Consider the following 18,336-nt stretch of genomic DNA (forward strand, 5'->3'; position numbering starts at 1 on the left):
ACATCACATGTAGCACAAACAAATGCATGCATGATGGGAAATCACCAGTAGGTGTCACTGGTGATTGTGTATTTTTATGCAGCTTTCTATAAATCTTTCTCTCACCAGTATGATCAGAGCAGGCACTTGTATAGAATGTGCACTTTCTCATCATGATCTCCTGGGAAATTATAGCAAAACTGTACACGTCTCCTTTCTGGGAGATCCCCTGCTTCCTCAAGTGTTCAGGGGCTGTCCACAGATCTGAGACAAGCGGAAAGACAAATGTGGGGAAATTAATACAAGGAAATGGTTAACCAAATAACTACTGCTAACATTTCTTTCAGGATAAAAATAAACCACCCTTTCACCTTTACTGGGAGTGAAAACTGTCTTCAAGCCAAAGTCTGCAATCTTCACTACCATACGGTTGTCAACCACACAGTTAGTCGATTTAAGATGTCCGTGGACTACAATGTTGCTTGCATGGAGATAAGACATGCCCTGCAGAAGGGCAAAGAGTTCATATGAGAAACTATATTAGTACCGTACCTTTACACAGATATTTATGAGGCCTATATTAGGCCATCCATCAAGACATGCTGTAAAGCACTAAATCATACGTTTTGAATTTAAAGGAATAGTTCACCCAAAAATGAAAATTAATCCACAATCAGCATGACTCAAATCCATCAATTCATGTTTGTAAAAGAATTACTAAGGTATTTTAACTTTACACTGTCATAATAATTCCATAATAACTATGGAAGTTTTCGCCAATAAATAAAAAATAAGGTAATTGCGACTTTTTATCTTACAATTCTGCTTTTTTTCCTCAGAATTGCGTAATACAAACTCGTAATTCTGACTTTTTTTCTCAGAATAGTGAGATATAAACTTGCAATTCCGAGTTATATAGTCCAGTTATGAGGAGAAAAAAAGACTGATGTGTTTAGAGAATTGCGAGTGTATATCTCACAATTCTGACTTCATTTCTCAGAATTGCGAGTTTATATCTCGGAATTCTGACTTTAAGTCGCAATTCCGAGTTTATAACATGCAATTGCGATTTTATTTCTCAGAATTGCAAGTTTATATCATGCAATTGCGATTTTATTTCTCAGAATTGCGACTTTATATCATGCAGTTGCAATTTATTTCTCAGAATTGTGAGTTTATATTTTGGAATTCTGACTTTAACTCGCAATTCCGGGTTTATATCATGCAATTGTGATTTTATTTCTCAGAATTGTAAGTTTATATCATGCAATTGCGATTTTATTTCTCAGAATTGCGAGTTTATATCATGCAGTTGCAATTTATTTCTCAGAATTGTGAGTTTATATTTTGGAATTCTGACTTTAACTCGCAATTCCGAGTTTATAACATGCAATTGCGATTTTATTTCTCAGAATTGCAAGTTTATATCATGCAATTGCGATTTTATTTCTCAGAATTGCGAGTTTATATCATGCAGTTGCAATTTATTTCTCAGAATTATGAGTTTATATTTTGGAATTCTGACTTTAACTCGCAATTCCGGGTTTATATTATGCAATTGCAATTTTATTTCTTAGAATTGCAATTCTGAGAAAAAAAAAGTCAGAATTGTGAGATAACAAGTCGCAATAACCTTTTTTAATTTTTTTTTTCAGTGGCAGAAATGGGCTTCCATACACAACAATGCATCCTTCAGTGAAAAAGTCAATCCCCTATTGTCCTCTCACATCAAAATCCACTGACATGTTTTTTTTTAGTTCTGTCTTGGATGGTTTTAAATTGTAAACACTGCTTGATCTGATATTTCCCTCGTGATTCAGAAGAGATAACTTTTCACTGGTGAGAGCAATATTATGGATAGTAGACTTATAGATTGTGATGTTTTTATCAGCTGTTTGAACTCTCATTTTGATGGCACCCATTCACTGCAGAGGATCCATTGGTGAACAAGTGATGTAATGCTGAATTTTTGATGAAGAAACAAACTCATCTACATCTTGGACAGCCAGAGAGTGAGTCAATTTTCATCAAATTTTCATTTAATTTCAACTATTCCTTTAAACAATTTCTCCAGGCAGAGCTATATACAAAAAATAAATCAATTCTACATTTTCAATGAAGATATAAACACCTGTATCATTCCGTTACCTTTGCAATGTCATACATGACAGATGTTTTAAACTGCCAGTCCATGAAGGTCTCTTCTGGGTATGAAATCCTATCATTAAGTACATGCTGAAAGAATAAATAAAAACTTATTATAGTGTTCATGTACTACATCAGAATTTAAGACATATGAGGCTCACTGTAATACTCACTCGAAGGGATCCTCTCTCTCCATATTCAAACACGCCAAAATACTCGTTATCAAATTTAATTGTCCCATAGAATTTGGTCAGGTTGTCATAATCAATTTTCAGTAGCTGAAATGGAAGTGGCATTATGATATCGGTTGTGAACATAAGGAAGTTATTCTTTCTTACGATAAAAGTTTTTATCTTAAAATGATCAAAAAAGAATGAAATCCCAGTACCGCGTTGAGCTCTATCCTCTGTCTTTCAGTGAAGCTTTCATCTGTGAGCCTTAATTCTTTAAGGACAACAATCTATAAAGAAACCACCTTATTACAAAAGCTAAAAGTAATGGAATAATTTTAGATAAAAGTGATTTGTACAGTACCTTTTTATCATAGCGTGCACGGCGTAGGATGTAGCTACTATTCTCTGTAGAATCTTCTTCAATCTAATGACGAGATAATAAAATATTTTTTAAAAAAAAGAATAAAAACATTTACTTTTATAATAACATTTTATAAAATGATGGAGTGCATTACCTTCAGACTGATCATATTCCGCTCATTCAACTCTAAAGGTGTAATGAGCTCGGAGGAAATGTGAGACCATCTTTTCTGCATGTGACGGTAATATCTATTTTGCCTTTAAAGTATATACATAAACAATAGTAAATATCTTGCTACATCCAATTTCAGAGAATAAAAGTGAAAAAAATGATTGCTCTAACCAGAAAAAGATGAAGGCAAGTGTACCCATGATCCCCACAACAGCAGTACACAATACTATGACAATGATTTGCAAGCCTAAATAAATAAATAAATAATATTTTTATATAAACAACATCATACAATAAAACTTGAACAGTATGATCTTAATAGATTCCTCTATACCAGTGGGATCTGTTGCGGGACGGTGTTTAGGCAGATGGAGCTGAGGCCAAATGAAGGAAGGATTCCTGTCCTTTAGCCGTGTGGTATTGGTGGCCGTGTTGAACTCATAAAGAATCTTGTACTAAAGTACAAAAGAAATCAGTTTTATTGTCCAATAATTACTCCACAGAGTGATAGAGTGATAGGTTCAAACACTCACTGATGCGTCAGAAAGAAACACGATGCATTTAGAGCCAGGGGTGTAAACTTTTGAACAGAAATGAAGATGTGTAAATCTTTTCTTATTTTGCCTAAATGTCATATTTTTTTCATTTAGTACTGCCCTTCAGAAGCTACAGAAGATACATGTTTCCCAGAAGACAAAATAAGTTAAACTTACCCTGATTTTCAAATTCCCTGATCTTAATGCATTGTGTTTCTGAAGCATCAATGAGCATTTGAACCTCATGTAATAGTTATATGAGGGTCTCAATTTCCTCAGTGTAAGAAGATGGATCTCAAAATCATACAGTCATTGTTGGAAAGGGTTCAAATACACAAAAATGCTGAAAAACCAAAGAATTTGTGGAACCTGAATAATTTTTCTGAAGAACAACAGGCAGTTTAACTGTTCAGGACAAACAACAGACTCATAAACAACTATCACTAAACAAACAAAACAAAAACACACCTGTGGATCATTCAGGTAACAACACAGTATTAATAATCAAGTGTATGTAAACTTTTGAACAGGGTCATTTTTATAAATTCAACTATTATTTTCTCTTGTGGACTACATGTAAATGTCTTTAATGTGAAATATCTTGTTCAGGTCAGTACTAAATAAAAAATAACATGCATTTTGTATGATTTCTCTTATTTTGGTAAAATAGTTACCATTTTGCAGATTATGCAAGGTGTATGTAAACTTTTGACCTCAACTGTATGTCTGAAATTTGTGGCATACCTCATTGTTGTTGTTAGTGTAGATCAAAGAAAAGGTCTGATCCCGGTCACCATATTCATCCAGCTGATAATCTCCAGCTATACCTGTGGTATTGTTTTTTTCATAGCTATATTATCCAGTGGATCTACTAAATTAAGTCCAATATTATGAAAAATGACAAGATTTTTACCTGTAAAAGACACATTTCTGAAGTAGTTCATGCTGACAGACTCCATATCCTCAATTTCTGAGGATGGCATGTTCCAGATGCTCCTCATCACCTGTTTGAACATCAGCACTGCATCATGATACGCTGCAATATAGTCATTCATCTGCATACAGAACGATGAGAAAATGAGAATTAGTACTTCTAGATCCATAACAGGGAAACATCAGTATGTGAATGTGAAAAATGTGCAATTACACACTACAAAACGACAAAACTAACATGCAAGATCACATTTAAAACTGTCTTAGAAACTCCACCTCCATCATTTACAGTCACCAGACATACACCAGATATAATTTTTGTTTTTTTTCACTAGTGGGTGCAAGCCACTATAGTTCATTTATGTAAGTGAGGATAGCAAAATAAAGCAAACTGTGAGATATTATACCCAAAAATTCCTCATAAATTGGACTACAAGTAAAATTAATACAAATCTGGGACCAAAATTATCCAGACCAGAGTCATAAGAAGGCTCCAGACCAGAGCTGTGAGAAGGCTCCAGTCCCAGACCAGAGTCGTAAGAAGGCTCCAGCCCCAGACGGTAGCCATGAGAAGGCTCCAGACCACATTCATGAGATGGCTCCAGCCCTTGACCAGAGTCGAGAGCGGGCTCCAGTTCCCACGTCAAACCTAGTGAGGGCTCCTGATCCCACATTCAGCCCAGAGAGAGACTCTGTCCCCATGTTAGCCCCAGTGAGTTCTCCCGTTCCTAAGTTCAACCCCGAGAGGATTCCTAGCCCCACGTCCAGCCGAGAGAAAGACTCTGTTCCAACGTGAACTCCAGTGAGGGCTCCTATCCCCACATCCAGGGGGGACGCTATAGGGGCCTGGCCGTAGTGGTCGGGCCGGGGGTTGAGGTCAAGGCCACGGAGGCTGTTCTGCCATGGCTCCCTGTGTTACCTGCTCTGCCATGGCTCTCCGAGCTTCCTACACCGCCATGGCCCCCTGGACTGTCTGCTCCGCCATGGCTCCCTGAGCTCCCCGTTCTGCCATGGCCCCCTGAGCTCCCTGGTCTGCCCTGGAGGCCTCCTGTGTCTTCGTCAAGTACCAGCCTCCAGGGCACCCATGTCAGTGTTGTGACCTGTTTTTCCTTACTTTACCCCTGTCTCAGTTCCTAGTTTTCCTTATTTGGCTTCCTGTTCTTGTTTAGTTTGATTGTTTGATCCCATGCACCTGTGTTAGTTCCTGTTTGTTCTGTTCTCCTTTATTGGGTCTACTTGTAGGTTACATGTGTTTGCTTTTCTCCAGGATATTGGATCATTCCCCTGCGTTTGGTTAGTAAAGACTGTTTATGGTATTTGATGACTCCTGCATTCTCCTGCAACAACCTCCTGTGACAGTTCTGAAAAGCTCAGTGAACTTTTGCAATAAGCCAGTTTGTGAAATTTCATCTCTGCTACCCTACTAAAAAATAAATATACTAAAATGTACTTAAAATACATTTATTTTATGCTATGTATACTACAAATACATTTAAATCTTATGTATTAAATACAAATCCCCGGCAATTGTACTTTTAGTATACTAAACTGGTATATTTAAAGTCTGCTAAACTGAAACAACTAATTTTGTACTTAATGCACTTTAATTGTGCGGACGTAGTGCTGAAGTCCAACTAAAGATACACTTAAGTATAGTGATTGTGCTTAAGTAGAACAATTGCAAGTATACTTTAGGTACGCTTTAAATAATATCAGTCTTTAAATGTGAAATATTTAAAGATCATACAATCCTTATCAACAGTGACACTAAAACATATTTTAGGTTTAATATTAAGAAATGTGCATTGTGCACAAGTAACAGTAAAAAAAATAAAGTTTACTTAAAATTTTTATCAGTAAGTCTTGAGTTATGTCAGTAAACATGGGTAGATATTTTTTGCTAGGGTAGATATTCCACAGTCAATTATACTGTAAGTGGTATTATGGGAAAGTACACTGTAAAAAACAATTTGTTGAGTCAACTTAAAATAATTTGTAACCTGGCTGCCTTAAAATTTTAAGTTCAGTCAACTCAAAAAAAGTTTATTCAACTTGAAATGTTAAATGTTAAAGTGATAACTTAGATATTTGAGTTGAATTAACTTAAAATTTTAAGGCAGATGGGTTACCCATCTGTTAAGTTTAGCAAACACAAATATCTAAGTTGTTACTTAGTACAACTTAATATTTCAAGTTGACTAAACTTATTTTAGTTGACTGAACGTAAAATTTTAAGGCAGCTGGGTAACAAATTATTTTAAGCTGACTCAACAAATTGTGTTTTTTATTTTTTACAGTGTAGAAGCATTTAGGAACAGCGGCAAGTCAGCCAAGGAGCAGAAGTCCATGTAAAGTGGTGCATGATGCCTAAAGATTTGCCAGTGCTCTTCTGATTCCACAGCACACCGCCACTGGACTCTGGAGCAGTGGAAACCTGTTCTGTGAAGTGATGAATCACACATCTCTGTTTGGCAGTCTAATGTGTAAGTCTAATGCGTTGAATGAGTTTGGTGCGGAAGAACTTGACTGGCCTGCACATAGCCTGAGAATGTAAGCTTCTCATCCAAGATCAGTGCCTGACCTCACAAATGCGCTACTGGATAAATGGACAAAAATTCCCATGGAAACACTTCAAAATTGTGTGAAAACCTTTCCAGAAGAGTAGAAGATGTTATATCTGCAACTAGGGACCAACTTAATGTCTATGCATTTAGAATGCAGAGTTGGCGTAATGGTCAGGCGAGTACTTTTGTCTATATATATATTTTTCTTCTTGTAAGAATTGGTGCAGCTATTTGTAAATTTTATGGGTCAGGCTTCTGGTCCCATCTGCATCCAGCTATTTGTAGCTGTACAAAACTCAAAACTCATTTTGCAAATTGGTGTGTCATACCATGTTATTTTTATGTCTTGTCTTATTTATGAACGCACTGGTTTGTAATGCAAACAGTTTTACTGTTTTCTGCACACTGTAGTTCTTCTCGTTCTAATGCACAAGAAGTCTTACCCATTACTTCGGCGTTAAAGAAAAAGGTGGATAGTGTATGTAAAATGCAAGCTAAAATTAAAATACCAAGGAAAATGTCATTTCTGGCACAGAATGAATGGTGATTGAGATACTCTTTGAGATTTCAGAATATGTTTTGACATGTCAGGAGATTTACCTACCGTGTTGTTACCAGAAGTGTCAATGGTGTATTGTCTCGTGTTGGGCATTGTTAGCACCAGGACATTTTTCATAGCAGCGTTAGATGGCCCATTATAATATCTGTCACTGTGAGAGAAAGTCAGTATTGTTTCTGGATTTCTAGTCTTTGTAGTTAAATATTTAGATATATATATATAAATACATTACTAGCTCTCTAGATAAAAGAAAACGAGAGTTGACTGACTTGTAAAGGTCAATCAGAAGAAAAGCAACTTCACTATTAGAGTCCATAGTGCCATTCTTTAGATCCATGATGTCATCAGGTGTTCCACATATAATAAACACTGTGAAACAGAAATAAAGTAACAAAAAATAAATAAATAAATTACGCTGCAGACCTCTGCAAGATTTTTGAATGTAACAGTGGAGTCTTTTGACCAGAGACACACACACACATTAAGGCATAAATTACCATAAGTAAAACATTTACAAACTAAGGTTGTTTTAATATTCAAATAAAACAAGGTCTCACAGTTACTGTCCCGTTTACGGTTTGCCAGAGCCGCACTGAGCTCTTCCTCTTTTCGCAGAATCACGTTTTTCTCTAAACTGGCGGAAAAGTTGCCTGAAGCCACCTCAAGCGCATTTATGTACCTGCAGACAAGACACAAAATCATACAGAGAACCATATGGGAACATTTCTACAATATTTCATACAGTCACTACATACTGTACACACCAGAAACAGTCCTCTGTGTTATTCAGTTTCTTGTATATATACGTTGTTTTCCATTTAGGCTTGATATGATCTTGGTGATTCCAAAAGTTAAAGAAGAAGCTGGAGATTTTTCTTGCTGGAGGCAGAAGTCGAGTCAGATCTCTCTTAAAGTCACAAGACAATCCAAAACTTCCGGCAGAGATGATGGGCATGTTGAGGTTCAGACCAATCTCCAGACTACAAAAGTGGTCACAGACATATCATGTTTTATTCTAAATACAGTAACTCACAAAAAGTACACTAACTTTCATTTTTAGTTTTGTTGGTCAACAGTACCTGCCTGGTAAATAGACATAAACATACATTATCCAATACTTCAAATGGTTTGAGTTAATGACTCAAAGCTTAATGCATAATTCGTATCATTACTCATATACTTTTAAAAAGAATACCTACTCAAAAATATGTTAGTATGTCTTTATAAGGAATTTCAGTCTTTTCAGTTTTAATCTATTGTCTTTGAAATCTGGTTAAAGGCGAAGTCCACTTCTAAAACAAAATACACATTTAATGTACTCACCCCATTGTCATCCAAGATGTTCATGTCTTTCTTTCATTAGTCATAAAGAAATTATGTTTTTTGAGGAAAACATTTCTGCGTTTTTCTTCATATGGTATGGTATGGTATGGTGCCCCGATTTTGAACTTCCAAAATGCAGTTTAAATGCGGCTTCAAACGATCCTAGCCGAGGAAGAAGGGTCTTATCTAGCGAAACAATCGGTTATTTTAATTAAAAAATACAATTTAAATACTTTTTAATCTCAAACGCTCGTCTTGTCTTGCTCTCCCTGAACTCTGTGTATTCTGGCTCAAGACAGTTAGGGTATGTCGAAAAACTCCAATCGTATTTTCTCCCTCAACTTCAAAAACCTTTTTAAAATCATCCTACATCACTGCAACATGAACATGCAAAGAAGATCAAACACCCTTAACAAAAAAGGTAAAACAGCGACATAGGATGATTTTGAAGTTGAGGGAGAACAGGAGATGGGAGTTTTTCGACATACCCTAACTGTCATGAATCGGAAAAAAACAGTCCAGGCAGAGTAAGACAAGACGAGCATCTGGCATTAAAAAGTATATAAATTGTAATCTTTTTATTAAAATAACCGATCGTTACGCTAGATAAGACCCTTCTTCCTCGGTTGGGATCATTTACAACTGCATTTTGGATTGTTTGAAGCTGCATTTAAACTGCATTTTGGAAGTTCAAAATCAGGGGCACCATATCAGTCCATTATATGAAGCCAGAACAACAATTTACAAATAATTTACTCACCCCCCTTGTCATCCAAGACGTTCATGTCTTTCTTTCTTCAGCCGTAAAGAAATTTCAGCATTTTTCTTCATATAATGGATTGCTATGGTGCCCCGACTTTGAACTTCCAAAATGCAGTTTAAATGTGACTTCAAACGATCCCAAACGCGGTTGTAAAAGAAGGGTCTTATCTAGCGAAACGATCGGTTATTTTCATTTTAAAAAATACAATTTATATACTTTTTAATGCCAAACGCTCATCTTGTCTTACTCTGCCTGGACTGTTTTTGTTCAGGTTCGTGACAGTTAGGGTATGTCGAAAAACTCCCATCTCATGTTCTCCTTCAACTTCAAAATCGTCCTATATCGCTGTTTTACTGTTTTTGTTAAGGGTGTTTGATCTTCTTTGCATGTTCACATTGCAAAGACTGGGTTGGTACTTCTGCAGTGATGTAGGATGATTTTTAAACGATTTTTGAAGTTGAGGGAGAAAATATGAGAGTTTTTCGACATACCCTAACTGTCTTGAGTTCAGAGAGAGAACGGCAAGACGAGCGTTTGAGATTAAAAAGTATTTAAATTGTATTTTTTTAATGTAAATAACCAATCGTCTCGCTAGATAAGACCCTTCTTTCTCAGCTGGGATCATTTACAGCTGCATTTAGGATCATTTGAAACCGCATTTAAACTGCATTTTGGAAGTTCAAAATCAGGGCACCATATCAGTCCATTATATGGAGAAAAATGCAGAAATGTTTTCCTCAAAAAACATAATTTCTTTACGACTGAAGAAAGAAAGACATGAACATCTTGGATGACAAGGGGGTGAATACATTATATGTGAATCTTTGTTTTGGAGGTGGACTTCTCCTTTAAGTAAAACTTTTAATTTAACACTATTACAAAACTCATGAAAGTGTGCTTTCATTTTATGTATATCATCCGCAAGTTTTAAGATTTGAAAATACACTACAAGTGCACATTTAATACAATTAGGTACACCTCTTTTTCCGCAAGGAATGAATAGGCATACAATAACTGATTTAAAGTGATTTCTAATGATCTAATAAGCAAGAAAACAAGTAAAACTTACAATACAGACAAAAAGCAAAATCTAACTTACTCAACCATTTGGAAAGTGGCATAAGTGCATGTTGGTCCCAGCAAAGCACATCCCTCCTCTCCTGCATTCTAGAAAAAAATCACAACGATCAGTGGGACGACAATTCACGTATATAAAGAGTATTTCAAAGGAAACAAAACCAGAACTGACCGAAAGATCGTTTAAAATTCCAACGCCCTCACAGGCGCTACTGCTGCAGCCTTTTTTCAAGTAGTAAGCTGTTTTAAACCCTCTAAACTTAACCACTAATTGGCGATTCACCTCTAGAAAATGTAGAAAAAGAAACAAATTTGATTCGAACTATCATTATTATCATAATAATTATGGCTTTGCAAGACTGCACTTTAAACAGTCTCCTTATATTCTATTAAACGTTGTTAGGATCATACTTTACCGTCTTCAGAATCAGATTCAGCAGCTCTAATCACCGCTGGCTTTACAAAATTGATACTCCAGGGCGACACATCGTCATCCAATAAAACAACATTCATCAGAAGTGTTCCATTAAAGCAAGACTCTTTCATCAAGTAACTTTGCTTTAGGAGTGTCCATGATAGACATGCAAATAACCAGATACGGTAATCCATATTCAAATGTTAAGAAGAAAATGCAGTCTCTCAGCCTTTGAGGTCAGCGCAATGTTTAGTTAGAAATGATTTTCATTGCAATGTGTTTCAGTTCATAGTAGTTTGTAGTTGTCCGGCTTTCTTCTGAGTTATATCCAGCAGCCTTCATCATATTTAAGACAATATTCCAAGAATGTAAGATGTAGAGGAAGAACTAAAAAGACTTTTAGCCAAGCTAGTCTTTTGTTCTACACAAGCACACTTTCAGACTGATCACTCTACTCTCACCTCAGCGTGTTAATGAACAACATAGTCATTAGTCGTGTCTCAAAACCTAGTGTGCTGCCTACATAGACAGCATGTGTGGGCACATTTCCAGAGAGACGGCTTATTTGCTGTCTATGTAGCTAGTTCACTAGACTAGCTCAGGTAATGACTGTCAGTGAGAGTGAAAGTTCAGGCCTTCAGCTCTTATATACATATAGCCTGTGTATATATGGATAAGTAATCAAATTCTGTCAAAGCACATGAAGCAGAAGCTCTCAGGGCCTGTTGAACAATATTGTAAAGGAAACAACATGTTAGTGACGGTGAGAAGAGGAGTGAAGGACAAAGGTTGAGTCATAAAACCATCTCCATTGATAAATGGATCCGTCATAAAAGCAATCAAAATGAAGCACCTGTCGTGTTTGTTTTCCCAGCTGAGAGCAGGGAAAATACATCAATTACTCTGATGCATGTTATGATTTGTTATGCGTTAGTTTTCTCCTCTACATTTTTTATTTTGTATATTATGTAAATATATATTTAAAGTTTAATTTATACCCAGGATTGTGTACTTGGTGTCCTTTCTACATACAACCAAATAAAAATGGCAACTAAATGAATGTACTTTATTATAATCTTTATCTCTTTTTATCTTGTTAAATGTACTTGAATGGTGATTACATATTTTTTTCCAACACGTTAATGTACCTGGTGCTTCCCCTCAATAATGATTTATCATTTGCAGTTGTAAGCCTATATTTATGACTCGGATTAATTTATGACTTCTGAGAACAATGTTTGATGTAAATCTTATTGTAATCTGGGCCATGAGACGTCAGCATACATCATAAATCTATTTTTTCCCCTAAGCGGTTCTAACGCACATAAATAAATGTGATTATATACTGTGATAAATAAAAAGTAGTTGTTTCTTTGTAGACCTGCCCTGTAACTAGCTGGTTTATAAGCTGAGGGTGCAAAATAAAATGTATTTTAAGAGTAAAATGTGTGAATAAGATTTTATTACCCTTTTATAGTTTTTTATGTTGCCTTCTGTTTATAGTTTCCCCACTCAAAATGCAAATAGCCCTACTAGTTTCACGTGTAGTACAGTTCACATAATGGTTTATAATGAGACTTCAGTCCTTCTTAAAATCATTTTTACATAAACCCATTCTCTAGTTTTATGATGTACTGCTCTCTCTAGTGGTCATTTCTACTCATGTCGCCCACTAAACACCCCACCCCACCCCTAGCTTCCCTTCCGCCAATAGATGGCAATACATCACATATTGAACGTTATGCTTTGACATTGGTGAAAGTTTTACATTGGAACATGTCTGTATCTTTTTCCGTTATCCACTTTTTTCCAGAGTGTGTGCGGCCATTTGTACATTTTTTGGGTCAGGCTTCCATCTCATATACGTCCAGGTATTTTTAGCTGTACAAAACAACTCGTTTTGCTGCTTGATATTGCAAATTGGTGTGTCTTACCATATTATTTTAATGTATTATCTTAATTATGAACACACACTGGTTTGTAGTGCAGTAAGTAAACCTATGGGTGAGACTTCCGGTTATTATCCAAAACAACGAGAAGAATAACAACATAGTAAACGGTAAAAACCAGTGTGTTCATAATTAAAATGATATATTAAAATAACGTAATTTGCAATATCAAGCTGTTGTGTACAGGTAAAAATACATGGACGTGAATGAGAGTGGAACCCTGACCTATAAAGTTTTAAAATGGCCTCACCCATTCTTACGGAAAAATAAGGTGGATATTTAAGTATATTTGTTGATACAGTAATTAAAATAATTTCATATTTCATATTCACCCTCAGTGCTAAAAAAAAAATGTTTAATATAATATTTAAAAAACTTCTTTATGTAATTTTTTTAAATAATATTTTCAAAGCAGATGCTAAACTAAAACAATTTTTATTGTAATTTTTACAATTTAGTATTTCATATTCACCCTCAATACTAAAAAGAGTATAATATAATATAATATAATATTTAAAAACCGTAATTTCTTAAAATAATATTTTTAAAGCAGATTCTAAAATAAAACAATTATTTTAATTTTTACAATTTAGTATTTCATATTCACCCTCAATACTAAAAAGAGTATAATATAATATAATATAATATAATATAATATAATAATATTTAAAAACTGTAATTTCTTAAAATAATATTCTTAAAGCAGATTCTAAAATAAAACATTTTAATTTTTACAATTTAGTATTTCATATTCACCCTCAATACTAAAAAGAGTATAATATAATATAATATAATATAATATAATATAATATAATAATATTTAAAAACTGTAATTTCTTAAAATAATATTTTTAATGCAGATTCTAAAATAAAACAATTATTTTAATTTTTACAATTTAATATTTCATATTCACCCTCAATACTAAGAAAGTATAATATAATATTTAAAAACTTCTCTATGTAATTTTTAAAAATAATATTTTTAGAGCAGATGCTAAATTGAAACAATTTTTATTTTAATTTTTACAGTTCAATATTTACCATTTTAATATAAGGTGGATATTTAAGTATATTTGTTGATATACATAATTAAAATAATTTAATATTTCATATTCATCCTCAATACTAAAAAAAAGTATAATATTTAAAAACTTCTTTATGTAATTTTTTAAAAATAATATTTTCAAAGCAGATGCTACACTAGAACAATTTTTATTGTAATTTTTACAATTTAATATTTCATATTCACCCTCAATACTAAAAAGAGTATAATATAATATAATATAATATAATATAATATAATAATATTTAAAAACTGTAATTTCTTAAAATAATATTTTTTAAAGCAGATTCTAAAATAAAAAAATAATAATTTTTACAATTTAATATTTAAAAACTTCTCTATGTAATTTTTTAAAATAATATTTTTAGAGCAGATGCTAAATTGAAACAATTGTTATTTTAATTTTTACAGTTCAATATCTACCTTTTTAACATGAGGTGGATATTTGAGTATATTTGTTGATATCCATACAGTAATTAAAATAATAAAAAATTGGTCATATTTTAATATTTATTTTAATTCCTGATGACCCATTTACTTTGTGAGTCTCCATATTCTCACAGTTCAATTTTATCTTTATAAGCACTTCAGTTACATAACCTGAATGGATTTAAAAATTTGAAAAACTGAAAGTATACCTTAAAATATGTTTTAAGGAATAAAAGAGAAAGAGAAAAAACACCGGACTGTTATGTTATTTCAGTTTTATTAGAATTATCATAAGAAGCATTGTTCTTGACAAAATGAGCTACTGTGATTTTGGGATTTGTAGCTTTCTTACAGAAAACTAATATCAGTCCTATCAATCACAATTCAAGAAATGGAAGTCTCCACTGATGTGCATTAATGTGTTTTAGGAAATCTGTTTTACATAAATGACAGGAACATACACATCACAATAAACTCAAATGTCCCTGTACAGAAAGTGAAAATAAATAATTAATTACATATGAATGACAAAATTTCAAACAAGGGCAACACTGCTGCTTTTTTGTTTCACAGTTATGTTATGTTCTGCCAATGCTATATTAAAGCTTAGCTGACTTGCATCCCAAAACATTTTCCAAACAGAAATCTCACCAACTTCCTGTTGCTTATTTGCCAGGCCGGAGAAAACAACAGTTGCATAACCCTAATTGCTATTCCATCCCTATCCTACTTACACACAACACCATTTTACGCCAGCATGAGCACCTCGAGTTAAACCCTTACTTTATTTCTCCCTCTCTGCTTTTATTCTCCTGTTGGGCTCTGAATGTGTGAGCTAGGAGCTGATAACTTGCCCAGACCAGGTCTCGTGCTTCCTCCCGGAAGACAGGTTGGTGATGACCACCTCAACGGCTTGGAACTTTATGTTCTTGGGAGGAACAGGACACACTTTGTAGGTCACCTCATCCCCCTCCATTGGCACATATTCACCCTCAATACTAAAAAAAAGAATATAATATAATATAATATAATATAATATAATATAATACAATATAATATAATACAATATAATATAATATAATATAATATAATATAATATAATATAATATAATATATTATAATATAATATAATATATAAAAACTTCTCCATATTTTTTAAAATAATATAAAAAAGTATAATATAATATAATATTTAAAAACTTCTGTATGTAATTTTTTAAATAATATTTTTAAAGCAGATGCTAAACTAAAACTTTTTTTTTTACATTTTTACAATTTAAAATTTTCATATTCATCCTCAGTACTAAAAAGAGTTTAATATAATATTTAAATTTTTTTACATTTTTTTTATTTTTTTTATAATATTTGTTTTTTTTTTACAATTTAATATTTACCATTTTTATTTTCACACTTACTCTGAGATGTGAACAAATATGTCTTCTCCTCCATGGGAGGGCCGAATGAATCCGTGACCTTGTGACCTTGAGAAGTTCTTGCAAACGCCTTTGAAGACGGGTCCAGATTTGGCTCTTACGGATCTGACAAAATAACAGAGTAAAGAGGCTCAGTAAATATGAATATATATATATAGTAAATAAGAAGAACAAAACATCTAGTTATGTTTCATTGTTATTAACACAACAATATATGGTTCATCATTTTTAATTGAGATTGACCAATATTAATTTTTCCAATGCATCCATCTATTCTCTATGCTATTTTATAATACAATAACATTTTTATTAGTAGTAGTATTATTATTAGTATTATTTATTTTAGCATCCATTAGCCAATATGCAGAACCTAAATATTTCTAACTATTGTTATAATAATATAATAAATAATAATTATATTAAAATAATAAAGTGTGTGTATGTGTGTGCATGTGTGTGTCTGTGAATGTATATATATGCAGTATATATATATACACACACACACACATACTTAAAATTGACTTAATTTACAATGCATTTTATTTATTATTGTAATATAATTAAATAAAATCATTACAATAAAATGTAAAAAAACATGTAAAATAAAAAATGTAATAAAATCATAACAATCAAGTCAACATTTTTTCTGCAATGACTTGCATTTTTATGCTTAATTTTATTTATACATTTCATTTTATTTATTTGCTCTAAAATGTCTTAAATTGCTTTTTTCCCGCTCTCTTTGGCACTTATTGGTAGCCCTGAAACTGAAAAACAAAGCAGAAAAGTGTCAATATCTGTAAAAAAATAAATAAAAAAATAAAAAAATAAATCAGACATCTAAAAATAATAGTCAAAACTCTTTTTGTATCACATTAAGTATATAATTTTTTAATGTTTAATTTTATTTATTTGTTTTATTTTATTTATTTGCTCTAAAATGTCTTAAATTGGCTTTTTCACTCTCTTTGGCCCTTATCGGTAGCCCTGATACTAAAGAATAAAGCAGAAAAATGTCTACATCCGTACAAAATATCCATCAGTTACATTAAAGTCAGACAAAAAAAACAGTCAAAATTTTATTTGTATCACATTTACACAAAGTACATGAAATTACTCTTAACACAGGTACTTACGCTGAATATGTGCGTGTGCGTTTGGTTGGCAGTGGACTAGGAGGTTCCCCTGTTTGGGGCGGTTTCCTCTCAAAGACATTACTGCCCTCTCTCAGGAAAGGTAATGAAAGTGAGACAGGTGTATGTGGGCAGTGCGGCTTTCGATCAGATGTAGACGTGCTGTCTGAATCAGCCATTGGTGTGAAGTTTACTGGAGATGAGATGAGGCCTCTGTGGTTTGCAAAAAAATGATTTTGAAAAACAAACATTTGTATTATATGTCATATATAAAACATTAAACAGTTGCTTGAAACAATCCACCCTGCCTGATTTGACCTGCTTTTACTAAAGAGACATTTTTATGTGTTGTGCTGTGTTCTGTTGTTATTTCTAAAGTCAAATCTGGATGCATCAGCTGCATCAGGACCACATCATATCTTAATACTAGGGGCCACTGTTTTCCCCTTTCATATTGTTTCCCTTTCATTGTTTTCCAATGCGCCAAGGGTTTCTTCCCTGTAGTCCAAGCATCTGTGTACCGCAAACTCCATATCAGCCCAATCGACAGTGACTGTGATTAAATTGTGAGTACGTGTGTTTTATTATCATATGCGCTTAACAACGCAGGTTGTTGACAAACGTAGTTCACAGTATGCGACACCATAACAGTAAAGGCGTATTCAATCAACGGTAATATATACGGACAGGAAAAAAATAATGAAATTCTTACCGTACTGTACGTTATAGTTGATACCAATCTGTCGTTTGATATCTCGACCGCTGCAGAAACAAATGTATCTACATAGCCTCATTAGAATCCAGTATTAAATGCCTGAATACTATCATTCGTGGTCCACATATTCAAGGGACCCTTACGTAGCACACAATAAATGAGGTTACGGGAGGAGAGGGAGGGACACCCCATCAAAATTGAACGCGGGAGACGCGACGCGACGCGAGAAAACAAAAACGCTCCAATTATAATCAACGACACTACACTGCAAGCGATAGAATCCTGACGTCAGTCTTGTGACGACCAATCAGAGCGCTCATAATGTAACACAGACGCGTTCTAGATTTGACGCGACGCAGCGTAGATGTGGTGCTTGTTATTCACGTTCCCGTGATGTTTTAAAATATTGTAGTATTTGAGTCAGCGGTTCTTATGGACAAATACTTTATAAAACAGGGGATTAAGAAGAATTTAACCGCGTGGCTATACATATTATGTACCTCAGGGGACCACCAGGCGTCGCAAGGATGTACAAATGTAAAAATAAATAAAAGAATTAAACTAAATAGAAATGATTTAAGTAATTTAAACAGTACAGTGCTACAGTGAGTAGAA

The 18,336-nt window shown here is 33.6% G+C and overlaps 2 protein-coding genes across 2 annotated transcripts in view; both read right to left on the minus strand.

Annotated features, from left to right (window-relative positions):
• gucy2cb (guanylate cyclase 2Cb) overlaps window positions 1-11,453 on the minus strand; it is a 20,547-nt gene extending 9,094 nt beyond the window's left edge. Inside the window, exons 1-18 of the mRNA XM_051124283.1 lie at window positions 11,001-11,453; window positions 10,757-10,869; window positions 10,607-10,674; window positions 8,186-8,401; window positions 7,979-8,100; window positions 7,691-7,790; window positions 7,467-7,572; window positions 4,279-4,420; window positions 4,110-4,192; window positions 3,164-3,284; window positions 3,001-3,076; window positions 2,813-2,915; window positions 2,659-2,721; window positions 2,513-2,584; window positions 2,298-2,402; window positions 2,128-2,214; window positions 351-483; window positions 106-243 (exon numbers count right to left, since the gene is read on the minus strand). Of these exons, the coding sequence (XP_050980240.1) occupies window positions 106-243; window positions 351-483; window positions 2,128-2,214; window positions 2,298-2,402; window positions 2,513-2,584; window positions 2,659-2,721; window positions 2,813-2,915; window positions 3,001-3,076; window positions 3,164-3,284; window positions 4,110-4,192; window positions 4,279-4,420; window positions 7,467-7,572; window positions 7,691-7,790; window positions 7,979-8,100; window positions 8,186-8,401; window positions 10,607-10,674; window positions 10,757-10,869; window positions 11,001-11,193 (2,041 nt within the window). The 5' untranslated portion in view covers window positions 11,194-11,453. The remainder of the gene's footprint in view (window positions 1-105; window positions 244-350; window positions 484-2,127; window positions 2,215-2,297; window positions 2,403-2,512; window positions 2,585-2,658; window positions 2,722-2,812; window positions 2,916-3,000; window positions 3,077-3,163; window positions 3,285-4,109; window positions 4,193-4,278; window positions 4,421-7,466; window positions 7,573-7,690; window positions 7,791-7,978; window positions 8,101-8,185; window positions 8,402-10,606; window positions 10,675-10,756; window positions 10,870-11,000) is intronic.
• A 3,247-nt stretch (window positions 11,454-14,700) lies between these two features.
• csdc2a (cold shock domain containing C2, RNA binding a) lies at window positions 14,701-17,954 on the minus strand. Its single transcript, XM_051124209.1, has 4 exons — window positions 17,719-17,954; window positions 17,010-17,219; window positions 15,856-15,978; window positions 14,701-15,438 (listed from the first exon to the last, which is right to left on the minus strand). Exons 2-4 carry the CDS (start codon window positions 17,183-17,185, stop codon window positions 15,276-15,278), a joined length of 462 nt encoding a protein of 153 aa, XP_050980166.1. The 5' UTR covers window positions 17,186-17,219; window positions 17,719-17,954; the 3' UTR covers window positions 14,701-15,275.
• Between the last annotated feature and the right edge of the window lie 382 nt (window positions 17,955-18,336).

The sequence above is a fragment of the Labeo rohita genome, chromosome 12 (genome assembly GCF_022985175.1).
Source record: "Labeo rohita strain BAU-BD-2019 chromosome 12, IGBB_LRoh.1.0, whole genome shotgun sequence".
Lineage (NCBI taxonomy): Eukaryota > Metazoa > Chordata > Actinopteri > Cypriniformes > Cyprinidae > Labeo > Labeo rohita.